The following is a 24,167-nucleotide window of genomic DNA, read 5'->3' on the forward strand; positions in this document are numbered from 1 at the left end:
GTTTGACGTAAGGTCACGCGACTTGCTCCAAACGTATAAAAGAACGCAAGCAACAAACAATGTGTTGTGTTTTTTGCTAAACACTAACCATGTTCTAGCGATAATTTGTGAAAGCTGCTGTCTTTACTGATTAAGTATTCATTTAGAGACAATATTCTTGCAGTAACTCTGAATTTTAAAGATGTCAGATAGGCAGGAATTGCAGAATAATAACCGTGACAAGTTCAGGTTTGCCATCGATCGAGGCGGCACTTTCACAGACGTTTACTCAGAATGTCCAAACGGAGAGGTAAAGGTGATGAAGCTGCTGTCTGTGGATCCTGCATATCCCGATGCTCCAAGGGAAGGAATAAGAAGAATTCTGGAGCAGGTAAAGCGCTGTTAATCAGAAATTGGGCTTCGGTAGAAAAAATAATAATTTCAGCCGCCCAAACTGGAAAGTTTGTCACGTGACCAGGGTACCAGAAATCGATTTGAAATTTAATTATCCAGGACAACAGCTTTGAATCTTGCATTAATAAGAGAGACTGAGACACAATAATGAGCCATGAAGGAGGAAGAAAAGGTTAAAGCTTGTCAGTCTGGCTCTAGTTGTTCAAAGGGCAGACAACACACTGTCTAGTGGATGGTGTAGTTATGCACTGAATAGTGATTTGTCCAGTGGATAGTGTTATCCACCCTTTGAACAACTGGGTCTGTGGTATTTAACTAGGCTCTGTAGAATGAAGTGGCTAGGGATATTGTTTGGTTCCAGAAAACATCCATACCCACTCCAAGGTGGGGGATTTCAAAAGCCAAAATTTTTCATGGAACATATGAACCAAACCTGGAATCTCCAGAGGGATGGAGAAGGGGGTTTCAAACCAAAAAGCCCTGGATGGAACAACACATTGTAACTACCCTTGGATGGGATGTTCCCAGTATGCCCAGTCAATAAAATAGATTATCAGAAGGTATTATTGATACAATCAATATACTTGTGGTCTGATACAGGGTAAGTGTTTAGGAGATCCAGAAACACACCTCTACCCAGTCTTGTAGGATACTTGGATGATGTGTGCTAGAGGCATCCCCATTCGAGTGTCAATGGATACCCTCGATCAATACCCTTGATCGACATTTGATCGGCATCTTGACTGACATTCAATGGACACTTGATCAACATCTTGATTGACACTCGATCAACACTCGATCAATAGTCAGTCGATATTTGGCCAAGTGTTGACCGACTTATATGCATCGCCTGAAAATTAATCGACTCTCAACTGACTGTCAACCGAGAGGTTGAATGAGTGTTGATCAAGTGTCAAATGGAGTGTCCATCAAATATCAATTGATTGTTGATTGAGGGTCGATTGAGTGTCAATCTGGAGTATTGATTAAGGGTATCGATCAACACTCGACTGTGGATGCCTTTAGTAGACATGATCTGGATACTTGTCTCTCTCCTCCGTAATGAAATGATGAAAAAATGAAACGTGGAATATAGAAATATTTATCATGATGTGTTTGTGCACATTGTGTTTTGATTGAGTCGGTCATGTGGTAATGCAATATTATCTCCTTACCTCCCACACAAGGTTTTTTGAGTTGAACTCCCCCACCTCACTGGAATTCCAGTTCAAGCTTTATACTTTCTCCCCAGAATGTCGGCATTTGACACCTCCCCTCCCTTCCAAGGTTCCAATGACCTTCCATGGTGGTGGTGTGGGTATGGATGATACTTTCTGGAACTGCACGTTCAATTCAATGGTTACGTTATCAAGGCTTTAAACATCCGTTGCTTTGATATTATTATATTTTTGTGCCTTATAGGTGGTGGTGGTCTTTTGAATTTACTAATTTCATCGTAGCTACTTTAGCAGGATTTATAACTAGCAGGGATGGTGTAGTGGTGAGAGCACTTGCCTCCCACCAGTGTGGCCCAGGGTCAATTCTGCTCTGGTGTCATCTGTAGGTTGGGTTTGTTGTTGCCATTCTCACCTTGCTCCATGGGTTTTCCTCCCTCCTGAAAACCAAACTTTCCAAATTCCAAATTCCACCTGGATAGAGGACCTGCAGGTATGGAAGCAAGCTAAGGCTGATGTGGCTTCCTCTCTAAACAAAGTTATTTAGTTTATATGTACTGTAACTAGGGTCTTTTGTAACTTTACAGTGTAGGGTGTAAAACCTGTGGGAAATTGTGTAGATTTAATAAGACAAGAGTAATTAAATTGCTTGCTTTACAGACAACAGGAATAAAGATGCCAGCAGACCAACCAATTGATCCAAACTATATTGAATGGATCAGGATGGGAACTACAGTAGCTACTAATGCTCTGTTGGAACGGAAAGGAAAACGAATGGCTCTTGTTATTACTGAAGGATTCCATGATCTGTTGCACATTGGTAACCAGACAAGACCCAATATATTTGATTTGGTAAGTGATGCTTTCATTAGAACAAGTTAGAAAATATCCTAATGATCTAAAAATCTTTATGAATTCAGCACTATCCTGCACCTTGTCTCTGATGCCACTGGTTTCTTCAATTTGGACAGTATCAGTCTACATTTTCATTGATTGTTTGGAGGAAATCTTAGAAATTGTTCATCTAGCTGTCTCACATTTACCCAGCCAAGGAGTGCAATAATGACTGGCCCCAAGAGAAAATTTAAAGTTAGCTTTCCTTCTCAGCATCCTTGAATAAATATGTTCCTGACATCCTCAAATTCCCAGGGACAGGGGGTGGGGAAAGTAAGGGAGGGGACTGTGGGAGGGAGAAGAGAAGAGAAGCACATATAATCAGGATGAAACAAAGTTCTGAGACATTGCCTATAGAATTGATGCAACAGAAGTTTCCAAGTTGCTGCATGGCAGTAAGCCCAGCCCAACTTAGCCCTAGGGGGCTGGAGCAAAACATGCAGAGAAGTGATCGCAGTGAGAAGTATTTGAAACAAAATGACTGGAAAGTTTGATTATCCCTTTACAGAAAGTAATTTGTCCAGAAGTGTTACATGACGATGTTATAGTCGTCAAAGGAAGACTGGTTTTAGTGCAAGGTGACAGTGAGATTCAAAGACCAGAAAATTGTAAAATTGTTACTGGAAGTACTGGAGAAAAGGTGTGTGTGTCAAATTTGATAAATTTTCCAAAAAGTTATTTTAATGTAATATAACATTATTATATATGATTAAATTTGGCAGAAATCAAATTGATGATTGATGTGTAATTGCTGACAATGTTTTTGCTTCCTAATAATCCCTTATTTTCAGCTTGAAGAGTGGGAAGCATTGGATAAAGATCAGCTTAGAAAAGATCTGCAGGTAATCTAGTTTATTTTAATTGTTATAAGTGCCAGTTTCAAGAGGGCAAAATCATGTCTTGTATTGATCGAATAATAAGAATGTGGTAAATAAAGATTTTATTGTTAAGAATCCTGGATATTTTGCAGAGAGTCCTCAACAAAGGAATCAAGAGTTTAGCTGTTGTACTGATGCACTCTTACATGTAGGTTTTTATATATGTAATACAGTAGGTAGAATTATTTTTACAATCATTATAGTAGTAGTATTATATTCTTAGGTAATTTAGTTTAATATTTATAATCAATTGTACATACATTTTTACTTTGTTATTTTACTTTCTTGGTGCACCTGTAAACTAGCTGGTGCGACCTGTAGACTCTGCGTAATTATTAAGTCTATGGGACACACCATTACCTATACAGCTAAGTGTGTTGTCTAAGTAAAATAAGCTGTCTATGTCTATGTCTATTGTCAGTGCAGGTACATGCAAGCCTGAAAAACAAACACAGAGTTGATGAATTGTAAAATCTGAGATTCACCAAGAAGTTGAGACCCCTTTTGAAAATCCAAAACTGAGACATAATGAGTTTATTTTTCAGAGGCAAATGAAACATAGTAAAATGAGTCTTTACAACTCATCACTTGGATCAAAACTCTCTAAGACCCAAGATGTTCTAGTCACAACAACAACCCTGAGAGAATTCAAAAGTGTATGTTAACCTGGCTGCAGCCAATCACTTTTACACTGATAGTTTGAATTGGAGCTAGAGTGCCTCTCACTGCAAATACAGCCTTTGCAGCTTTGACTCTTATTTAGCTTCAAACATAGTTACAAATTAGGAATTTTTGTGTTTAGGCAATGGCTGTGAGTGACATATATATTCCAAGTAAGGTAAAAAATGTAAAGTCTGCAGAAGAGCCAAGTGGCTCATCAGGCAGGAGTTAATATCGCGGTTTTTGTAGCATGAAGTGACTAGGAGTATTTCTACTCCCCCCCCCACCAAGAACACAACACAATGTCCCCAGCCAGGGCTCAAAGCCGGACTGCTTGATCCAGAGACAAGAGCAATAACCATGAGGCCACCACACCTCCCACCATTCCAAGTAAAGGGTATTTTCTAACTTTCTCCTCTACACATGTAGGTATGATGTGCATGAGAGAGAAGTTGGTGAATTAGCCTTAGAGATGGGTTTTGATCAGGTGTCGCTGTCATCCACAATAATGCCCATGGTCAGAATAGTGCCTCGAGGATACACAGGTAAAACATTTATAGTGTTGAACAGTGTAATGATACCTTTCAATGTTTTCCAGTGCAGTACATTTAATTTAATCTTTGAGATGCCAAGACTTCCAAAGATATTTTCTGCAGACTTTCAAAGATGACCTAAAGATTTGACATTTTTTAGTCTTTACCCAGTCCCTTGGCATCACATTCTGTGTGTGACCCAAACACAGAATTTCTGACAAATAGCATCATTGATTTACATGGATTGCTCTCAAATAAATTCCTGAATCAAGTTATTTTCTTACAAGTTGATCATTTTAGGTTTACTAGTCTAAATCTGAGATCAGTACATAAGAAACTGGTCTGAACATTAACCCTAAATTTTAGAGCCTCTCAGGCAACATGAGACTTGCATACAAAAAAGAATCATCCATGCGACAGAGTACTTTGTAAGCAGTCATTTAACTCGAAGAAGTTATCAGCATATCACTTTATATGAGAGACATATGATTTATTAAAGGTTGCAAGCAGAAGTTATGGGGTATAAACAGTGTTGGAATAGCTGCATTGTACAGAAGTTTTTTTTAAAAAATATACATTGCTGTCTTTCCCTAGCTTCTGCTGATGCTTATTTGACTCCCTGCATTAAGGAATACATTCGTGGCTTCACAGCTGGTTTTCAGGAAGGCATTCAGGTTTGTTACATGTGGAGAAGGCATGGTTGATTATTATCTAACTCTCTCGGCACATTGGAGACCTATCATGACAGATATTTATCAATTATTATTCACCAAAGTGGAGGTGAATAGTGGTACCGAGCTGAAAAGCGACCAATAAAGCAGTTTATTTCTGACAAAAAAAATTACAAATAGTCAAAAATTTCAAAATCTCTACTTGATTGTGATTTCCGAGTTAACCAATCAGAATGTGTGAAAAGCCCTATTCAATTGTTTAGCATACATGTATACTAATGCCTGTTATTCTAAGACATTAATTTTAGGGCAATTTTGATAATCATAAAGAAGCACATGTCTAGCATTTTCATTTGTGTTCACTAAAATATAAATCATAGTTGTAATAATTAGAATTTGGTGACTCATTCTTTTATTGTTTAAATATACAAATAAACCTACCACAGCTCCATTCGCTGTAACTGTTTGAGTGAAGATTACTGTTATAGTAATTTTAACAGTGATCTTACATGGTACATGGTTCTACTGGGACTTGGAACGGCATCTAAACAGTGAGAACTCTAAGGAACTGGCTGCCGCAACATTAAAATCTATAGCTCTCAATTACATCAACCATAAAGGTCCGAGTCCTCCTAAACAGCTTTTGACAGCCATTAAACAACTAAAGCGCCGTGATGATATCGTCATAACAAAACCGGACAAAGGCTCAGGTGTCGTTGTAATGGATAAGTCGGAATATATACATCTACTTTCCGAAGCTTCTGTCAATGACACCAGCAAATTTCGTCCCATTCCTTCTGAACGACCAAAAACCCGAGGCAGACCACCCAAGCACTATCATCCGCTTTTAGCAAAGGAGGCTCTTGTACAATCTATCATCACAAGGATCCTCCCTCACGCTGTGGCCCAGTCTCTTCGTCCGACCGGTTCTAGACTGGCACACCTGTACGGGTTGCCGAAAACACACAAGGAGAAATTAGCCATGCGACCAATCCTATCAGCGACTAATACGTATAATTATGCTCTGGCGAAATGGTTGGACAACAAGCTCAAACCGTTGTCGTTAAATCAGTACACAGTCACGGACATTTTCGATTTTGTGAACGAACTACCGCGAGACCTCAACATAACACCTGGTGACTTGCTGGTGTCCTATGATGTGTCCTCCTTGTTCACGAATGTACCTTTGGATGAAACCATTACGATTCTTGCAGACAGAGCCTTTAGAAACAACTGGTTTAATTCCGAGTATGATTTGAACATTTCAAAGCAAGACCTTATTGATCTTTTGGGTGTGGCCACCAAGGGGCAGCTTTTCCAATTTAATGGATCCCTGTATGAACAGATCGACGGAGTAGCGATGGGGTCCCCCCTTGGGCCCTTGCTAGCCAACGTATTCATGTCGTCTATTGAAGAGAAATTAGATGTTGACGGCAAACTGCCACCTTACTATCGTCGATATGTTGACGACACATTCACTGTGATGCCCGATTTGTCTACAGCTAGGGACTTTCTTAACACCCTCAACCACGCTCACCCCGCCATCAACTTTACTATGGAGGTCGAAAATGATGGAATGCTTCCCTTTCTCGGTACTCAACTCCTAAACAGAGCGCCTCGTATTGAAACTAAAGTGTTTGTGAAGCCAACAAACAGTGGTCTGCTTCTCCATTACCACAGTCATGTCGATAATAGGTACAAGCGCGGACTATTGACAACTATGCTCGATCGCGCACATCGCCTGTCTTCGTCATGGTCCTACTTCACTGAGGAGTGCGAACGACTGAAGTCTGTTTTCTCTAAACTGAAATATCCCAAGCACCTTGTTGACTCCACTGTCAAAACCTTCCTAAATTTAAAGGTCGCTGACCAGCCCTCATTACGGTCCAGATCTACGACAGAAAACACTACTCGGGTTGTCATACCCTTTAAAGACCAGGAGTCTGCTAATATCGTGAAGACACAGTTGAAAGATCTCAGTGTGAAGCTGCAGACCAGTGTTCAACCGGTGTTTACGAGCCGCAAGATTGCCCAGGAGTTCCCGACAAGCGAACCTAAGCCTCAGCTCATTGATCAACAATGCGTTGTGTATAACTTCAAGTGTGACCAGTGCGATGCTGGTTATGTCGGTTACACCCGTGGCCATCTGTTCGTACGCGTTGATGGACATAGAAGCAAGACCTCGTCAGTACGCAATCACTATGATAGTAGACACGCAGGCAGGATTCCGGATGACCTTCGCAATTGTTTTAGCGTGTTGAAAAAATGCCACAACAAGTTTGATTGTCTCATTAATGAGATGTTACTCATTAAACAATTACGACCGTGTTTAAATGTACAATCAGACTCAGTTCGCGCTAAAGTCTTTGTCTAACTTATGCAAATTAGAAACTCTGATCTCTTAGTTACCCTTGAAATCGCATATTTAATTAGTTTCCCTTGACAATGGCGCCAAGATGTCGCCGAAACGTCGGATTTATCTATCGTTAGTTTTTGCCTGTATATGTTTATCTAAATCATTGTTGATTAGATCTTCACTCATGTTAGTTATTAACATTTTATTTTTTCTTTGACCAATTTGAAGGATAAAGTGTTGTTTATGCAATCTGATGGTGGTCTGACTCCTGTTGCTAAGTAAGTTTTCAAATTATAATAATGCCACTAATATTCATTGTGCCAAAATTTCGGTTCAAAGCCTCCTACCTCACACTAGTTGTCATGTGTTGCAAGCTGAGAGATGTTTTCTTGAAAATCCCTGGAGGGGATCTAGGGGGTTCAACCAAATTTAAAAAAATATATGACACATTATAACATGCCAACTGACTTGGCCTCAAAATGTCACAAATCCCATTTCTGAGGGCCTCAATTTTAAGAATTTTCTGGGGAAGGATGTCCCTTGAACCTCCTACAGGGGACCACCTTTGGCAGTCTGTATCTCAAACCCCTGTCTCTAAAATCCTGTATCTGCCCCAGGAATCATGAGCAGATCTGGGCATGTGGCTTACCACTGGGCATGTGGCCCAGATTGTCTCATAAATTGCAATAGCTTTAGCCAATCATAGCTCACATGCAGCATCTTCAGTTGAGTGCACTGCATGACTGCATGCAAAGTTCTCTGTTGCTGTAGCCTTAAAGTGCATGTATTGTACACCTGTTTGGATGCTATGTAAATGTTCCTGCATTGTATAAAAATATTGACAACCAACCCCTTATGTCTCTTAGGTTTTATGGATCAAGGGCTATTCTTTCTGGACCTGCAGGTGGTGTGGTAGGTTTCAAACATTCCATTTAACTGAACAACAGATTATAGGTTCTAGGAGTTCTGTTCACAAATAATGCTCCTTTTTTCTCCAAAGAAGTCCTAAGATAAAACAGGGACAACCAGCAGATATAATCTTTGAGATTTTACAGATTTCTTTTGCTTTGTCCAGGTTGGTTATGCAATGACGACTTTTCAGAGAGAGACTGATCAGCCAGTTATTGGATTTGACATGGGAGGTAATTTATTTATAATAATTAATTGGACTGTCATGCATGAACACCAAGACCAGAGATGACAACCTAAGAAAATCTAAATCTGGGAGATCGCCAATTCATCTCTTGACCCAAAAAAAGGTTGTTCAAGCTAGAGCCCGGACAATGCAACCACAATAATGCATCAAATATAAAAAAAATTCACAGAAAACATCAAAAATCGGTCAATATATGTCGAAAAATGTATTTTATGCGCTTTGTATTCTGTGGGAGATTTGGTGACCCTGTACGGGGCAGACCGTGAAATTCGCTTTGATACGGCCATATTGGCATAGATGTAAGACCTGTTAGTAATTGAAAGATGTTTTATATCCCAATGTGTTCTTGTGGAAAACATCAAATTTTTGTGCACTAACTAGATCTGAATCAGATATATATCTTAAATTCTTGTTTGCCATTTCTTATTTAAAACTACATCATTCATGAGAGCTGTACCTTCACTTTATTCCAGGAACATCAACTGATGTGTCTCGCTTTGCTGGTCAATTTGAACATGTGTTTGAAACAACAACAGCTGGAATCACGATACAAGCCCCTCAGGTATGTAACCTGGTTATCACAGGGTTCTGAAGGTAAAGACCCTTGTTGTCTCCAGATTTAGCAGCTTAAATTCCCATTGCTACTTTTATAAGGTCGCAACCTTCATGGGCTTGCTACTTTGGGGTGACTAATACGTGTACCACATGTAGTCTGATCCGTCTTACTCAATACTTAATGTGTTCTCAATATATAAGAAAATATGTAAGAAAAATAAGTTGGGATGTTGTTACCTTCGGAACTTTGTTGTATTTTAAAAGTCAAACAAGCCCCCAGTTGGCTTAGCTTGATAGCTCAGTTGGTAGAACACTGCACTGCACCGGTATCGCAGAGGTCATGGGTTCCAATCCCGTTCAAGCCTGATTTTTTTTTTTCAGTCTTTAATTTCAGAACTACTTAAGTTGTGTGTGTAACTACGATGATCAATCATGTCTTCATCTCTTTCTCCGCAGTTCAAACATGTGATATTTCATATATTCACTTGTAAAGTTGCACAATGATCTACACTGAAAAAAGAAAGTTTTAAAGAAATGAGAAACACCACCTCATGACAAGCTGAGACAGATAAATTGGGCTTTAGACTCCTCGGACTTATTAGTCTACTTTTGTCTTCTCGGTCCGTACAATAACTTACGGATTCTTGTTTTTCCCTTCGATTCATGGCCTACGCTTGAGCATAAATCGAAGAGGGAAAACTCGGTCCGTAACTTACAGTACGGACCTCAAAATCGGTCAATAAGAGGTATGTGCTTTTGCAGCTGGACATCAACACTGTGGCAGCAGGTGGTGGATCACGCCTGTTTTTCAGGGCGGGGCTATTTGTTGTTGGTCCTGAGTCTGCCAGTGCCCATCCAGGACCTGTGTGTTATCGGAAAGGTGTGTTTGGATATTTACCTGATTTTTACAGTACGTAATGTGTGAATAAATGATAATGAAATGTGTAAATGAATAATAAATAAATATAATAATCGTAACATACAGAGGAAACGCCCATATATTGTGTTTCCACTTGGCTCCGAGGCTTGGGGCATGTAAACGAAAGAAATTACGTCGAGGTTGAGGGATAAATAATTAATTTCGTTTGATTTTATTTTGATAGGTGGTCCACTGGCCGTAACAGATGCAAATTTAGTGCTTGGAAGAATTTTACCTGAGTACGCACGTTTAAATATTTTGTTAGAGACTGAGAGATTTTAATTTTGGAAAATTTCAAAGTTTTCATTGTTTTAAAAACTGTAATCTTACACTTTCTTTTTTTAACAGATTTTTCCCAAAAATCTTTGGAAAGAATGAAGATTTACCGTTAGACTTAGAGGGTTCATGGTCAGCATTCAAGAAGTTGACAGAACAGGTTAGAGAAAAAAAAAATGATGGACATGATCTAAACCAGTTTTGGGTCCATAGAACACTTCCAATAATGTTTGAATGTGCGAATTCTGAAGCTTTCACCCTCTACAACTTTAAGGTACCAAGGAAAAAGCGTTAACGGATGATGTTCGAGGATATAGGTTTACTTCCAATTAACTGGATTGTGCAAAGTCATGTTTAGTTTTCACACTGTACACTGACTGTAACAATGTTTGAGGGGAATTTATTGCACGTTTCCAGCAAGGTTATTTCCCTCGAGGTTTTATCAGTAAAATCTGTAGATACTGCAGAGTAATGGTTCAGTCTATTTCTGAATTATTTCGTCGTTTTCTTAAACCAGGTCAATGAGTTTCTGTCGTCTCAAGAAGACGGTGCAAAGAAGGGTCCTTTGACTGTGGAGCAAGTTGCCATGGGATTCATCACGGTTGCCAACGAGACCATGTGTCGACCAATCAGAGCTCTGACTGAGGCAAGAGGTCACGACACTGCCCGTCACGTGCTGTCATGTTTTGGCGGCGCTGGCGGTCAGCATGCTTGCTCCATTGCTAGGTCGTTAGGAATGTCTACCGTGTTTATTCATCGGTGAGTTAAAATGGCTTACCCATCCTAAGATCTCGCACGAATCACTGATTTCAGATGGATATAATATAAGAAGCAACAGTCATATAAATCAGAATGGTCACACACTCGGGTTTTATCCAGGCATTGCCGGAACGTTAGAGCTGTCCTGCAAGGCATGACAAACAGTACCACGTGAAAGTATCCATCAATAGCTTTCATTTAAATGGTCACACACTAGGGTTTCATCCACAGACTTAAAAGTTAGATCCACCTTGTACAACAAAATGAACAGTATCAGATTAAAGTACTGCTCAATAGCAGTTTCCTTTGAATTGACACCGACCAATATGACAAGATGTTTACTTTCTTCTCAGTTTTGCAGGTATCCTATCAGCGTATGGACTGGCACTAGCAGATGTGGTACACGAAGCACAGGAACCCTGTGCTCGTGCGTATAGTAAAGGTAGGATTCCTGTGGTTAGACAGTCTTTTGCCCTGTGCTCCTGTGGCCATATTTATAGAAATCGACGTTTTTGATTAAAGTATCGTAACATATTTAAACTTTTCTGGTATCTTGAGGCAAAGTATGTTGGTTTTGAACGCGGTATAAATTTCCGTTTTTGTTTGTTCGCTTTCAGAGTCATTTAGTTATCTGGATGAGAGAATTGATATTCTGATGCAAAAGTGCATTGAGGAATTGAAAAGCCAAGGCTTCGAAGAGTAAGTATTGCTTTTTTTCGTGAAGCATAAGAATATCACGTGTATATAAACACAGAGACAAACCCTCCAGAACTCCTTCTATGTGATTCCAAGAGTTTCAAAACTCACAAATTTAGGGAACTATGTTAAAGTTAATGCTTGGGTTGTTCGAAGGGTGGATAGCGCTATCCACAGGATGAATCACTATTCAGTGGATAGCGTGGTTTGATTTGTTAACCCTTATCCGCTGGATAGTGATTTATCCAGTTGATAGCGTTATCCAGCCGTCGAACAACTGGGACCAGGTTTATTTGTTTTTTTTTTGTTTGGACGGAATAGGGTGCTTATGTCCTAGATTATCTAGTTATGTTGTTGGGCTTAATATTTTCAGGAGTCAAATCTCCACTGAAGCATTCCTTCACATGCGGTATAGCGGTACGGACTGCGCTCTAATGTGCACTGCTGTCCCTCAGAAAGAAGAAAAGGTAAATCACTATTTTCCTGTTGCGTTAAAGTTGATTGTAATTTAACTAGTTTTCCCAACATTCTTTTTGAGTCTTCTTTAGTGTTTCTTGACGACCTGTCATGATCCGCGAGGTGCTAAGTGCGTAATTAAGAAAGTTTCGCGCTTCATTTGCACAAAGTGGTGAGTTAGGAATTTTCAGGTGAAGTTCTCATCTGACGTATTCCAAGTCATAATCCATCAAATATTTTCGCTCGCCCGCGATTGGTTTAAACGGGTCACGTGACCGAATATTTCCCAGCTAAAACTGGGGAATATCCAAGAATATTCCCCAAATTTCAGACCTGCTCGCGTTATGAAAAAGATTTCAAGAATAATAAACACAAAAGCCTCCATTTTGAGCGAAAATATGCTCGGATATTTGTCCTTGAACATTAACTGTTCCTCGAAGCTCACAGTTTTCCTCGAGCTACGCTCTCGGAAAACTGTTCACTCGGAACAAATAATGTCCGCGGACAAATATCCGAGCATATTTTCGCGCCAAATGGAGGCTATTGTTTATTTATAAGCCATCAAATATTTTTGTTCGCACCCGATTGGTCTAAACGCGTCACGTGGCTGAATATGCCCCAGCTAAAACTGGGGAATATCTAAGTGATATTCCCGAATTTTCAAAACTGCACGTGTTGCGAAAAGTATTTGAAGGATAATAAACGCGATAGCCTCTATTTGGTGCGAAAATATGTTCAAATATTTGTCCTTGTACATTATTTGTTCCTCAAAGCTCACAGTTTTCCTTGAGCTTCGCTCTCGCAAACTGTTCGCTTCTCGGAACAGATCATGTCCGCGGGCATATTTTGGCGCAAAAGGAGGCTACTGTTTATTCATGGAGAAAGTTTTATGATATCCAGAGAAAAAATGTCGATTACAGTAAAAACTGAACCTTAAAAAAGCCTGGTTAGGTCCATTGTGTCCACGCATAATTTTTGAAAATAACTTTTCGTTCTGTTTAATTGTTTCGTTTCGTTGTTTTGTTCCAATTTTAGTCAGGAGAAGGTTGCCGGCATGGTGATTTTGGACAAGCTTTTAACGAAAGGTAAGTAACTTTTAACCACTCCAGCGCAGCTAATGTCATCACTTTTTTATTCTCTCAATTGTCTTCTGTCGTTAGATACGTGCGAGAGTTTGGTTTCACCATTCCCAATCGCCAAATCCTGATTGATGACATCAGAGTGAGAGGGACTGGGCACTCGAAGACGTCTGTAGCACACGAAGTGCCAAAAGCCACCACCCCTGCCCCGGTGAAGAAGGTATTATAAAAAACATGTTTTTGGCCGTTTTGGTAACTTCTCTTTATATCGTACTTATTCTTCGTTTAACTCCCCACTCTTTCACTCTGAATTTATGCCGTTTTCTATGTCCAGTACTCGTGCATGAAAATGAAATGGGTATATGAGAAGCAAAAAGTATTTTTATGTTACTCGGTTTAATTAAAAATTTCCAAATGCCGGCAGTCCGTAAGTCTAATTATTTTTATTCGAGTTGTTTGTTGTTATTTTCTTTCTAACAATCCAGACAACAAAGTGTTACTTTGAAGATGGTTTCCACGACACGAAGATTTACCTGCTTGAGGAGTTGTCCGCTGGTCACACGATAGATGGACCGGCTATTATTGTTGACAAAAACAGGTCTGTGGCGTGTCAGTCGACGTTATGTAGTCGTCTTAAAATATTGAAAGCTTCTAAACACGTATGGTCTTCAATGCGCCTTTTTTCTAAAACGAGCACGATGACGCCCATTGTTGTACTTTTTGGCAAAAGTTGATCTTTGCTTGACAACCTCGTTCCCAGGGTCTCTCTCAGCTCCAGGAGGGAGGGAGAGACCCTGGGAATGAGATTGTCGCCTAACTGCATGGCAAATTTAAAAAATTCTGTTGTTGAAAACATTTTGAGCGCGAAAGTCCGTATTATTTAAGTGGTTAGTGGTTGTGGGACGAGTTTACTGAAGTCTTGTGGTACCGAGTAACCAGTTGGTCAGCCGTTTATCCCTGGATTATGTTGATCTTTTTTATGTTGCCATTTACCTGCGGGTGCCATACAACTATTTTTTTTTTTTTGCACGCTTATCATTTTATGCGGAACGGTGAACCTAGTTTATTTGTGATTATGAAGTGCGATTTTGTTTTGCCAGCACTATGCTTGTTGAACCGCAGTGCAAAGCTTCCATCACCACATCAGGAGATATCAGAATTGAGGTTTGTCTTCCTCTCCTTTTTGAACTTTTCTTTGTTGGTGTAGTGTATGTAACGGTCTCAATTGCTGCCTTTTTTAGTTGCTACTCCACGCTTTTTAGTTTTGGTACAGTGTTTTTATGAATACTCAGTTCAAACCCATGTTATATCACGGTATGTCATGGTAAAACCCTGGGGTTAAAACGTCACTATGCTATAAAGAAGCCATCACAGATATGTTCCACTGGACCGTATGTTTATCGTTGCTGTTGTTGTTGTTGTTGTTGTTTTTTTTTTTCAGATTGGAGGGAACCAAGGCAAAAAGAGCATTGGAACTGAATTAGATGCCATTCAGGTATTGATTATAATGTCTCTAAATGGCTAATTTGAGGGAGAGCAGTGTAGTCAAATTGTCTGCATGTTTTTTGACAACTATCTACGGCTGTGTTCTTGCAAACTGTACACCCAAGGCATCTTTTGATTAGATATTAATCAAAATCTCGTGGTCTTTTCTACATTTGCCAGTGAACTCCACTTGTATTCCTTGACTGAAATGGCTGGCTCTCGTAGTTTCCTATTTAGTTTCAGTGTTTTTCTCTTTTTCTTCTCAGCTATCAATATTTTCTCATCGTTTCATGAGCACTGCTGAACAGATGGGCCGGTGAGTTAATACATATTAGGAGGAATTTTATGTACGTATTATTTAAAGACAGCCAGTTTTCATTTGTTGTTGTTGTTGTTTGGCTTTACTCCACAGAGTTCTTCAGCGCACATCAATTTCGACAAACATCAAGGTAAGCTTTAATATTTCTTTTCGTAGAAGCGGAAGTACACTTGAATTTTTTTGATGTCGTAGCTATCCAAATATCCTCTCTATTTTTGGGAGTTCGCCTTGCATGGCCTGGAAGATTTCGTTGTTTGAAACCGTTACGACAGTTACTTTGCGTTATGCACATGTATTAGTAATCTCCTCACGCACAACTTCACATAATTTTCGTATCACGAAATATAGTGAGTGATAAAACGCACGCAATTGCTGGGTTCGTCTTTCACTTTACACTCTATTGATTCAAGTCACATTTTGTCACTCTTTACAGGAGCGGCTTGACTTTTCTTGTGCTATGTTCGGTCCTGATGGGGGCCTGGTTGCCAATGCTCCCCATATCCCAGTCCACCTCGGCTCCATGCAGGAAACTGTACAATACCAGGTAGAACAAATATTCTCTACTTACATTTTATATGAACGTATTCTTTCATTTTATCAGTGTTAGTTTTATCGAGACTCTTCATGGCGTGACATTTTTCTCAGATTCGCACATTAGGAGATGATCTGAAGGAAGGTGACGTCATACTTAGTAACCACCCGAGTGCCGGGGGAACACATCTTCCAGATCTGACTGTCATCACCCCGGTAAGGAAAATAATTCATTCAGTTGTAAGCCGGTTAAAGTATGCCGTCAGTGTTCATTGAAGCTTCAGATTCAGAAATTGGTTTGGAAACAGGCTTGTTGCATGGTACAAGTTTACATCAAACTTGCGTGCAACAACAGTGGTTGCTATGAAGCCTCTTAAAAGTTAGGCGTAGAATGTTGCCGCAACGCTTCGACGCGAAAGCATTTTACTTTGTAATTGACTCGGGGCTTAAAGTGAACGAAGTTCAACTCACGTTTTTCTTCCGTTTTCAGGTATTCTATCCTGGCCAACCAAAGCCCGTGTTCTTTGTTGCCAGCCGAGGTCACCACGCTGACATTGGAGGTTCTGCGCCAGGTATAGTGTCTTTTAATCATTGCAAAGTTTAGTTTGTATAAACTATTTACCTATGAACCCTTGAATATGTGCAGGCGTAAAACATGAAGGTATTTGAATCATTCTACCAAACAGTGGTGATGTACCCGTATTTGCAGTAAACTTTCGCTCATTTGTTTGAAAAATGTTTGTCCAGGGAAGTTTTTTTTTCTTTCTAAGACGGAAGACGAGAAAAGGAGATATCACTTTTACCTCTTCTGTTAGTTCTATAATACTTACAGTTACTCGCGAAAGCCTGGGTAGAGCGGTTTTTTCTTCACTTGCGTGCCTAAAGTGATTCGTATTTGCTTTGGTTTCCCTTACTACGGTCAGTGATTGATTTACCCGCGCCACTTTCTAAACCAATCTGAAGTAAAACCAAAAACGTTTCCCGCGCTTCGCACCAGCTACCGTGATGGATTTGCTGTAAGTTTTGATTGGTTCATTGGATTGTCCGTCCGCTTGGATAAGCCAGAGTGATTACTTTGGTTTTGGTTTTACGACACTCAACTGAAAATCGCTCTAAGACCTGAAGGTGATTGCTTAGTGTTGGTCAATGTTGCCTGTGAAAGTTCGAAGTCACATTCATTCATTCTATATTGTTCTCGTTTTTAGGCTCTATGCCACCTGATTCGCATTCCATATTTGAAGAAGGTGCCGTGTTCAAGTCATTCAAAATTGTAAAAGAAGGTGTCTTCCAGGAAGAAGGTAAATAGTACATTGCCAGTTCATTTGCATGGTAATCCTGACTCTAAAAAAAACTTGCTTTGAAGTCTGTAGGCACTTGTTATTTATCCTACAAGTAAGCTGGTTAATAAATTGTAGTTAAACCGAACGAAGAACTCATCAAGTTCACGTGCCTCAATTTTGAAGATTTTTGAGACTGAACGCGGGTTTCCTCTTGCCAGTCAGTTTATTTGTGTTTTCTATTAATTCTGTCATTTTACAGCACTGATTGAAAAATTGATGGATCCCAGCAAGTATCCCGGATGTAGTGGCACTCGTAATCTCCATGACAACCTCTCTGATCTCAAAGCCCAGGTGGCAGCTAATCATAAGGTACACTCAAACATCCCGTGTGTATTAATCATGTATTACTATGATAATCAGTTGAGTAACGCGCGACGAATGTTTTGTGATCAGGTTTTAACGTTCAACTTGTGTTGCTGTCAGGGGTAACTGTCTCCGTTTTCAGTGGCAATTTGTCGACTTTTGACGTCATTGGAAACGAAGCGCACGACATTGCAGGCGACGATATTGTTACCATTGGAAACGAGGAAAGTTGCTCCTGGCAACACCGCCGGTGATTTTAGTCCAAAACTTCGTCACCAAAGCTCCGTCGCGTCTTACTCAACTGATAATTTTAGTAAGTGCCTTTTTGCAACCATCTTTAATGAAAAAATAAACTGGTTTCGCCCCTTTTGTGGCCGCGTTTCTATGTCCACAGAGGCTTTTTTGTTCGAGTTCATAAACCTGTTTTTAGCGTCACGTTTTTATCACGTTAATGGGCATGAGTGAGTGAGGGAGGAGCGAGAGGAGAAGCAGAGAGCACTGCTTGACGGTTTGTAAAGCCCTTTTAATGAAAATCATGTTTTCCTTGGTATTTGCTTCCCAGGGAATCAAGCTCATTAGCGGCTTAATAGAGGAGTACAGTCTACCAGTGGTGCAGGCTTACATGACGTATATTCAGGTACGATCATCATAACCGTTATTATAAGTTCTTTCCTAGTCTGTTCTTTTATGTCCACAAAGTTGAAGGTGAGCTAGAAGATGTAGTTAGTTTTAATCTTTGATAAAATTACCATTTCATTTTTTTTTTTCATTTAAGCACAATGCTGAAGTTGCTGTTCGAGAAATGCTGAAAGAAATTGCTGAAAAAACTAAGGTGAGAAGACATTTTTTTCTGAAATTACTTGCATTGTTTCCCTCTTATTATGAATAAACAACATTTCATCAATTAAAACTGTGTGTCCTTCTGAACACTGTCGTGGCAGGTTTAGTATAAAGACTTAATGGAATTTCTCCCGTAAACAGTGGCGAAAAAAGGTTTTGTTTCGGCAGGTTTCGTCCTACATATAGAAACATCAGCTACACTATACTCGAGGACCTTCCAAGATGTAATTTCAGCACGTCATCACTAGATTACGACGGGTTTTCTAGAAACCTCCGAGACTTCTGTTCGAAATCCCTATAAACTGAAAAGGGTGAAGGCACATCAGTTCAAAGAGCAATTGCTTTTCAATCCGGTTGTGTTGCTTACGCGTGTGTCTGTCATGTTTGTAGGAACGCACTGGAAAAACAATCTTGTCCTCTGTAGATCACATGGATGATGGCTCGTGTATCAAACTCACGATATCCATTGATGAGAAGGAGGTTTGTAGTCGTCACGTGATTAGGTGAAACCACAGTTGTAAAATAGCGCCAAATGTCGGGGCCCACTACAGTACACAGCAATTTAAATTTTCGTAATAAAGGTTAGTCCAGTTGGCGAGCCTAGCTGCTGGTTGGTTTTCGATGTTCATCCGAAACGACGGAAATTTCAAATAAAAAAGTGTACTCGTTAATGATATAATTATTATAGAATGAACGAACTTGGGAAAGTGGAGAGAGATTGGAAACGATGAACTTGGGGAATCCAGATCTTCAGTTTTCGTGATGAACGATCCTTGAAATCTAAGCACCTTTGAAAATCCACATGCCTCGTTCGGTCATCAGACTTTGGTGCACTTGTTTGTACTTGACGAGAACATCGCTCATTTCAAGAAAGTGTGGTTTCTAACAAGTTTAAAATAACTTTTCTTTGCAGGGCAGTGCAGTGTTCGATTTTACGGGAACTGGGCCCGAAATGTACGGCAATTGTAATGCACCTCATGCTATCACTTTCTCTGCCATCATCTACTGTCTGCGGTGCATGGTCAAACACTCCATACCGCTGAACCAGGTAATTATGAGCTGCATTATTTAGCTCCAGACTTGATCCCGACAATGACAATCAGTTAGTATTGCTGGTAAAGCTTCAAGTGAACAGGTGTAATTTAAAATCAAATCCCGGGCCACAAGGAAGAAACATTGTTTTGCTAGATGGTTCCCCTTTTGTATAAACAGCTTCGAAGAGGGAAAGAAAACACATTTTGTACTTCATTTCTCTGGGCTTTGAAGCACAGACAAATGTATGGAAAACGGTTAATGCAACTATGCGTTCAGTCTCAGCACGTCTACAATCTATTTTCCGCCACCAGGGCTGTTTAGCGCCAGTGAAGGTGGTAATCCCCCCCGGAAGTGTGCTCGACCCGACGGAATGCGCGGCGGTTGTTGGCGGGAATGTGTTGACCAGTCAACGAGTCGTCGACGTGGTGTTGAAAGCCTTTGAAGTATGCGCTGCCTCGCAGGTGAGCTAAGTGTCTTGCAAGGCGTCACGTGTTTAGCCTACTCGAAACCCCCGATTAAAACTGCAGGGGCCCTTCCGTTTTTTCCTCTGGTGGGGGGGGGGGGGGGGGGAGGTTCGGCCACACGTAAGCTACACGAGTTCTGTAAATTGTAAACACCAGTGTCGTGTTATTTGCACTTGAAATGTCCTGCACAGTTAGCCTTCATTTCCAGGCTACTCGCACCGTGAATAACAAAATTAACTATTGACAGTGGACTGTCGTCTTGTGCAGGGTTGTATGAACATAACAGCGTTTGGAGATGCCTTATGCCAGTATATTGAGACAATCAGTGGCGGAGCTGGGGCGGTAAGTTTGATTTTTATTTATTTCCGTTCTAATTGAATTCCTTCGCCTGTATAACAGGGCTGCATGAACAACACGACCTTTGGTGATGAGGGATGTGGCTACTACGAGACAATCTGCGGGGGATCGGGTGCGGTGAGTCATTTCACCACGACATAATCGTTTAATACAAATGACTGCATGAAGAAAGATACCTTGTAATATAATAATAACTTTGTAATATAAGAAATATCTTTGTAATGTAATAATGAATGGAGGAAATAATAAAACAAAACAAAACAAATGACTGCATAAGCCAACATTAGAAGAACTTATCTCAGCTGAGATGATCGCGTCTAAGGACAGGGACGTCAAATTGTTTATTTTGTCTCGTGTTTGCCTTTTCTTTACAGGGTCCCACGTGGGACGGACGTAGTGGAGTTCATGTTCACATGACAAACACGAGGATAACAGACCCAGAGATCATTGAACGAAGGTGAGTTCACTGATTCTTCAGTCTATTTTTGCTAATGATTGTGTATTGACCAGGAGATGCTTGAGAATGTACTTGTGTCCTGGTTGATTTTCTTAATTCGCCAGACTGTCTGTTCAATGTTGTAAGGAAAAGATAACTGGACTGAAAGTACTGGAACGTTATTGAAAGAAAGGTTTTTCCAGTTTGGGGTTTTGAGACCATACTGACCTAAGAAAACTCCTGGAATGTAGTGCGCTGGAGCTAGTTAGATTTTAAACTAAAAATTACCGAGAGTAAGTTGAATGCTATCGAGAGAACACTTGGTCTCATAACCTCGCCGATAAGCTCATAAAAACACATTGTCTTCCCCTTGACACGTCACCAAAACGTTCGTAAACCCGATCAATATTTCCGCAAGCGAATAAACTTATATTCGACGTTGCAATCGAAGCAAAAATAAATAATAACTTAACGATCGCTTGTTCGCCAAGATTCACCAACGCCCTGCTAAGACTCTGAGCACATGGACTACATGTCAAAACGAACCATATGTAGTGCGCTAGAGCTGATTAGATTTTAAACCAATGTAAAATGATGGTTACGAGATCGACTTAATTGTAGTTATTTTAATAGAAGCGTTAATATGTTGAACTCAATACCTTTAGAAGTTCGAGTGTCACCGAATGTGTGCGCTTTCAAGACTTGTGTGAGAAATTTTCTAAGGACATTGTGATCTTGATGAGGTATAGATTTTACATTTAATATAAGTGGTCTGCCCTTTACGGGGTTCTAACCTTTTTACGGACCATCCTTATGGATTTTTGTAGAATTCTATTCTCATTTTATTATTCGTTTATCATTCTCTTTCTTTCTTTTACATATCAGCCATTAAATTGTAATAAATGAATAAATTGTCGTTGTAGAGTTGAAGTAACGGACCAGTAAGGACGGGTGAAATTTAGGTTTACAAATATCCTCATCATATTTTGCCTTAGATTTGTTCACAAGGTATGTGGAATAGTAGCGCTGGACACGAGACTTACAGTTTTTCTATCTGGTGCTAGGTTTCCAGTGATTCTGCGCCGTTTTCATCTCAACCCTGGCACTGGTGGTAATGGTTTTCACCGGGGTGGTGACGGTGTAGTACGCGAGTTGTTGTTCCGGAGATCTCAGGTGCTTTCCGTTCTCGGTGAGAGAAGAGCCTTCAGGCCTTACGGACTCAAAGGTACATCACTGGGCGAATTTTCATCATGTAATATCTCAGCATCGTTTTTGTTTAAATATGCGGACAGTATGAATTCACTCAATACGCGAGACGGAAAGTAAGGAAGGGTGGTCGTTGGTTATTCGTCAGTTGGTCGTCTGGTAGTCGTCAGGTGGTCGACGGGGAGTCGTCGGGTGTTCGTCGCGTGGTTTCTCCACAGCAAACACATGGTGACTGGCCTCGAGGGAAAACGACAGCGAATTTTTTTTAAATTTGTTCAGTATAAACTGCGTAGCGTCTTGACGTAAACCTTGAATAGGAGTAAGTCGAACGAATGACCGACATTTCAGCATTACTGCCTTCTTCATGGTACGAAAAACAAATGTAACATCGCAAATTTTGCTAAAAAGCGGGTTTTTTTTTTCGCCGAGGCTGACTGACTGAACTCTTTATTGCGTGCGTTTTGTCATTCTCCCGAATAACTCTTCTTAAGCTCTACTTATGGTTAAAAGCTACTTAGGTCGCTGATAACAATCAGAAACTGTTGAAGTGTAGCAAGACGATTTGCGAAAAACGTAAATATTTCCCGTTATATACTTCTTCAGTGTTCGCCGGCGAATGAGCCCGTATATATTGATGATCGTACGTCTCTGTGATAAAATGTGTTGTCACTGATAATCATGTTTAATAATTAATCATATGAATTTTTCTTAAGGCGGTGAACCGGGATCTGCAGGGTTAAGTTTGCTCTTGAAGTCGGATGGTCGAATAATCAATCTGGGAGGCAAGGCATCGGTTCACATGAAACCCGGGGTAAGTAACTGATTTCATTTGTGTAGTCCATCTACATGTTACCTAATGGACGTCACTGTTTCTTCCCGACAGGACTGTTATCGTGTCCAGACTCCAGGCGGTGGTGGTTACGGAGCACCAAGTGGAAGCCTGGATCAGACTAATGATGTCGGTGACCCGCCGTCAAGAAGTGATGAGGAGAAACCACAACACTTTGCGGCCTGTGGGAGTTTACACAACTACAAGATGATGCAAGAGTCCGCTTAACGTTCAGGGAACTTCCTAACCTGAGAAAACACAGGTCTCTCAGTTGGCAGGCTCGATTCTTCTTCCGCTTGATCGAGAGACTGAACCCGAAAAATTCCAGACTAATGACGTAGCTTTACAGAGATCCGTGTGACGTCTCTGATTGGTTGTTATTTGCGCGCGAAAATTCAAAATGAAGCAACAACCAATCATGTAGAGCTAACTCATCAGCTTTAGTGTCCAGTCTCCGACGTCTTTTGAGCGAGGGTAGAATAGAGTGAGCAAGCAGATACTTCTAAAATCTGAGGCCTTGAACTAGGACGATTTTGAAATTTTCTCTAGGAGCTTTAGAAATAAATATGAAAAGCCTTTGTTTTTTCAAGAAATTAGCACGAAATTGAAAGTTATTTTAAAAGCTTTAAGAAAAAATTTTCGACCCTGTGTTTTGAAAGAACTTAGGGCGATCTTGAGATTTATTTTAGGAGCTTTAGAAATACATTTGAAAGCCTTGTCAGGAGCTTGGGGGGATTTTGAAATTTATGTTAGAGCTTTAGAAATACATTTTAGTCACTTGAACCATTGTTAACATATAGTTTCTCCTTAATCTCCATACATTTCTCGTAGTACTAGTTGGTAGAATTTTACTTTATCCAAACAATTCCTTTTTTCAAATGATTACGTATTGATATTATTACGAGAAGTGAGATTTTAATCTCAAGAGTTACGCGATGACGTCATTCATGCAGACGTGTGATCCATCTTTGGCCACATTTCCAATAAGTTATTGATACCACATAAAACATGCAATTTTATCGTAACAATAGCAAAGTTGTAACTCACCCATACATGCACTGAAAATGTTGGTCATTTGAGCAATTTTATAACAAAACAAACGTACTGCTAAGTTCGTCGAATATTTGGAGGGAAGAAAACACATTGGATAAAAAGAGGAGCCAAATGTAAACATTCGACTGTTGGTATTTTCAATCATTTATTCACACATAAAAAAGGGCAAGCAAATGAATAACGTAATAAAGACAGACTTCTTTGCAGAGCTTGGGACATAAAAGGGCTGTGATGTTTCGTCGGTTTTAGAGTAGTCCAGAACAAACATAAGAACTTTTAAACGTTTACTTCCTGATCACATAAACCGCAGATATTAAAACGGAGATAAATACGATATGAATGTAATAATATATAATAGCAATTTTGATCTATTTTTCAATTTTTTTTTGCGTACCACATAATTTTGTAGTACTTTAGGTAGAGATTTCAAATTCTAGATTGAAAATAACGCACAAATTGTTTGTTACTTGTTATGCTGAAGTCGTAAAGTATGTGTGACAACACGAAGAATCA

At 40.0% G+C, this 24,167-nt stretch overlaps 2 protein-coding genes across 3 annotated transcripts; both read left to right on the forward strand.

Moving 5' to 3' along the window:
* Positions 1 to 6: 6 nt before the first annotated feature.
* Positions 7 to 24,167, forward strand: LOC110061488 (5-oxoprolinase-like). 2 transcript variants are annotated; one of them, XM_089298455.1, is made up of 40 exons: positions 7 to 370; positions 2,229 to 2,420; positions 2,971 to 3,102; positions 3,254 to 3,304; positions 3,433 to 3,488; positions 4,430 to 4,545; positions 5,128 to 5,207; positions 7,789 to 7,838; positions 8,427 to 8,472; positions 8,636 to 8,702; positions 9,190 to 9,278; positions 10,034 to 10,151; positions 10,375 to 10,429; positions 10,539 to 10,626; positions 10,984 to 11,225; positions 11,579 to 11,667; positions 11,843 to 11,924; positions 12,295 to 12,388; positions 13,413 to 13,462; positions 13,538 to 13,676; positions 13,942 to 14,054; positions 14,557 to 14,620; positions 14,898 to 14,951; positions 15,208 to 15,257; positions 15,354 to 15,390; positions 15,694 to 15,804; positions 15,906 to 16,007; positions 16,282 to 16,363; positions 16,997 to 17,089; positions 17,331 to 17,440; positions 17,997 to 18,071; positions 18,210 to 18,266; positions 18,665 to 18,754; positions 19,188 to 19,322; positions 19,621 to 19,770; positions 20,041 to 20,115; positions 20,505 to 20,587; positions 21,631 to 21,791; positions 22,486 to 22,583; positions 22,656 to 24,167. In XM_089298455.1, exons 1-40 carry the CDS (start codon positions 182 to 184, stop codon positions 22,827 to 22,829), a joined length of 3,939 nt encoding a protein of 1,312 aa, XP_089154581.1. In that variant the 5' UTR covers positions 7 to 181; the 3' UTR covers positions 22,830 to 24,167. The 2 variants fall into 2 exon arrangements, with proteins under 2 accessions (XP_089154581.1, XP_089154580.1); XM_089298454.1 differs by lacking the exon at positions 20,041 to 20,115 and adding an exon at positions 20,173 to 20,247.
* On the forward strand, positions 5,687 to 7,755 carry LOC149106774 (uncharacterized). The gene has a single exon (XM_089298470.1). The coding sequence runs from the start codon at positions 5,926 to 5,928 to the stop codon at positions 7,576 to 7,578; it is 1,653 nt and encodes a 550-aa protein (XP_089154596.1). The 5' UTR covers positions 5,687 to 5,925; the 3' UTR covers positions 7,579 to 7,755.

This window comes from Orbicella faveolata, unplaced genomic scaffold, assembly GCF_042242905.1.
Source record: "Orbicella faveolata isolate gen_17 unplaced genomic scaffold, um_ofav_v1 contig_3, whole genome shotgun sequence".
Classification (NCBI taxonomy): domain Eukaryota; kingdom Metazoa; phylum Cnidaria; class Anthozoa; order Scleractinia; family Merulinidae; genus Orbicella; species Orbicella faveolata.

Coding starts and splice junctions, on each gene's coding strand:
- LOC110061488 (XM_089298455.1), top strand. CDS start 182: ATGTCAGATAGGCAGGAATTGCAGAATAATAACCGTGACAAGTTCAGG. Junction 13,463..13,537: donor GGACAAGCTTTTAACGAAAG/GTAAGTAACTTT, acceptor TTCTGTCGTTAG/ATACGTGCGAGAGTTTGGTT. Junction 17,090..17,330: donor AGGTGTCTTCCAGGAAGAAG/GTAAATAGTACA, acceptor GTCATTTTACAG/CACTGATTGAAAAATTGATG.
- LOC149106774 (XM_089298470.1), top strand. CDS start 5,926: ATGGATAAGTCGGAATATATACATCTACTTTCCGAAGCTTCTGTCAAT.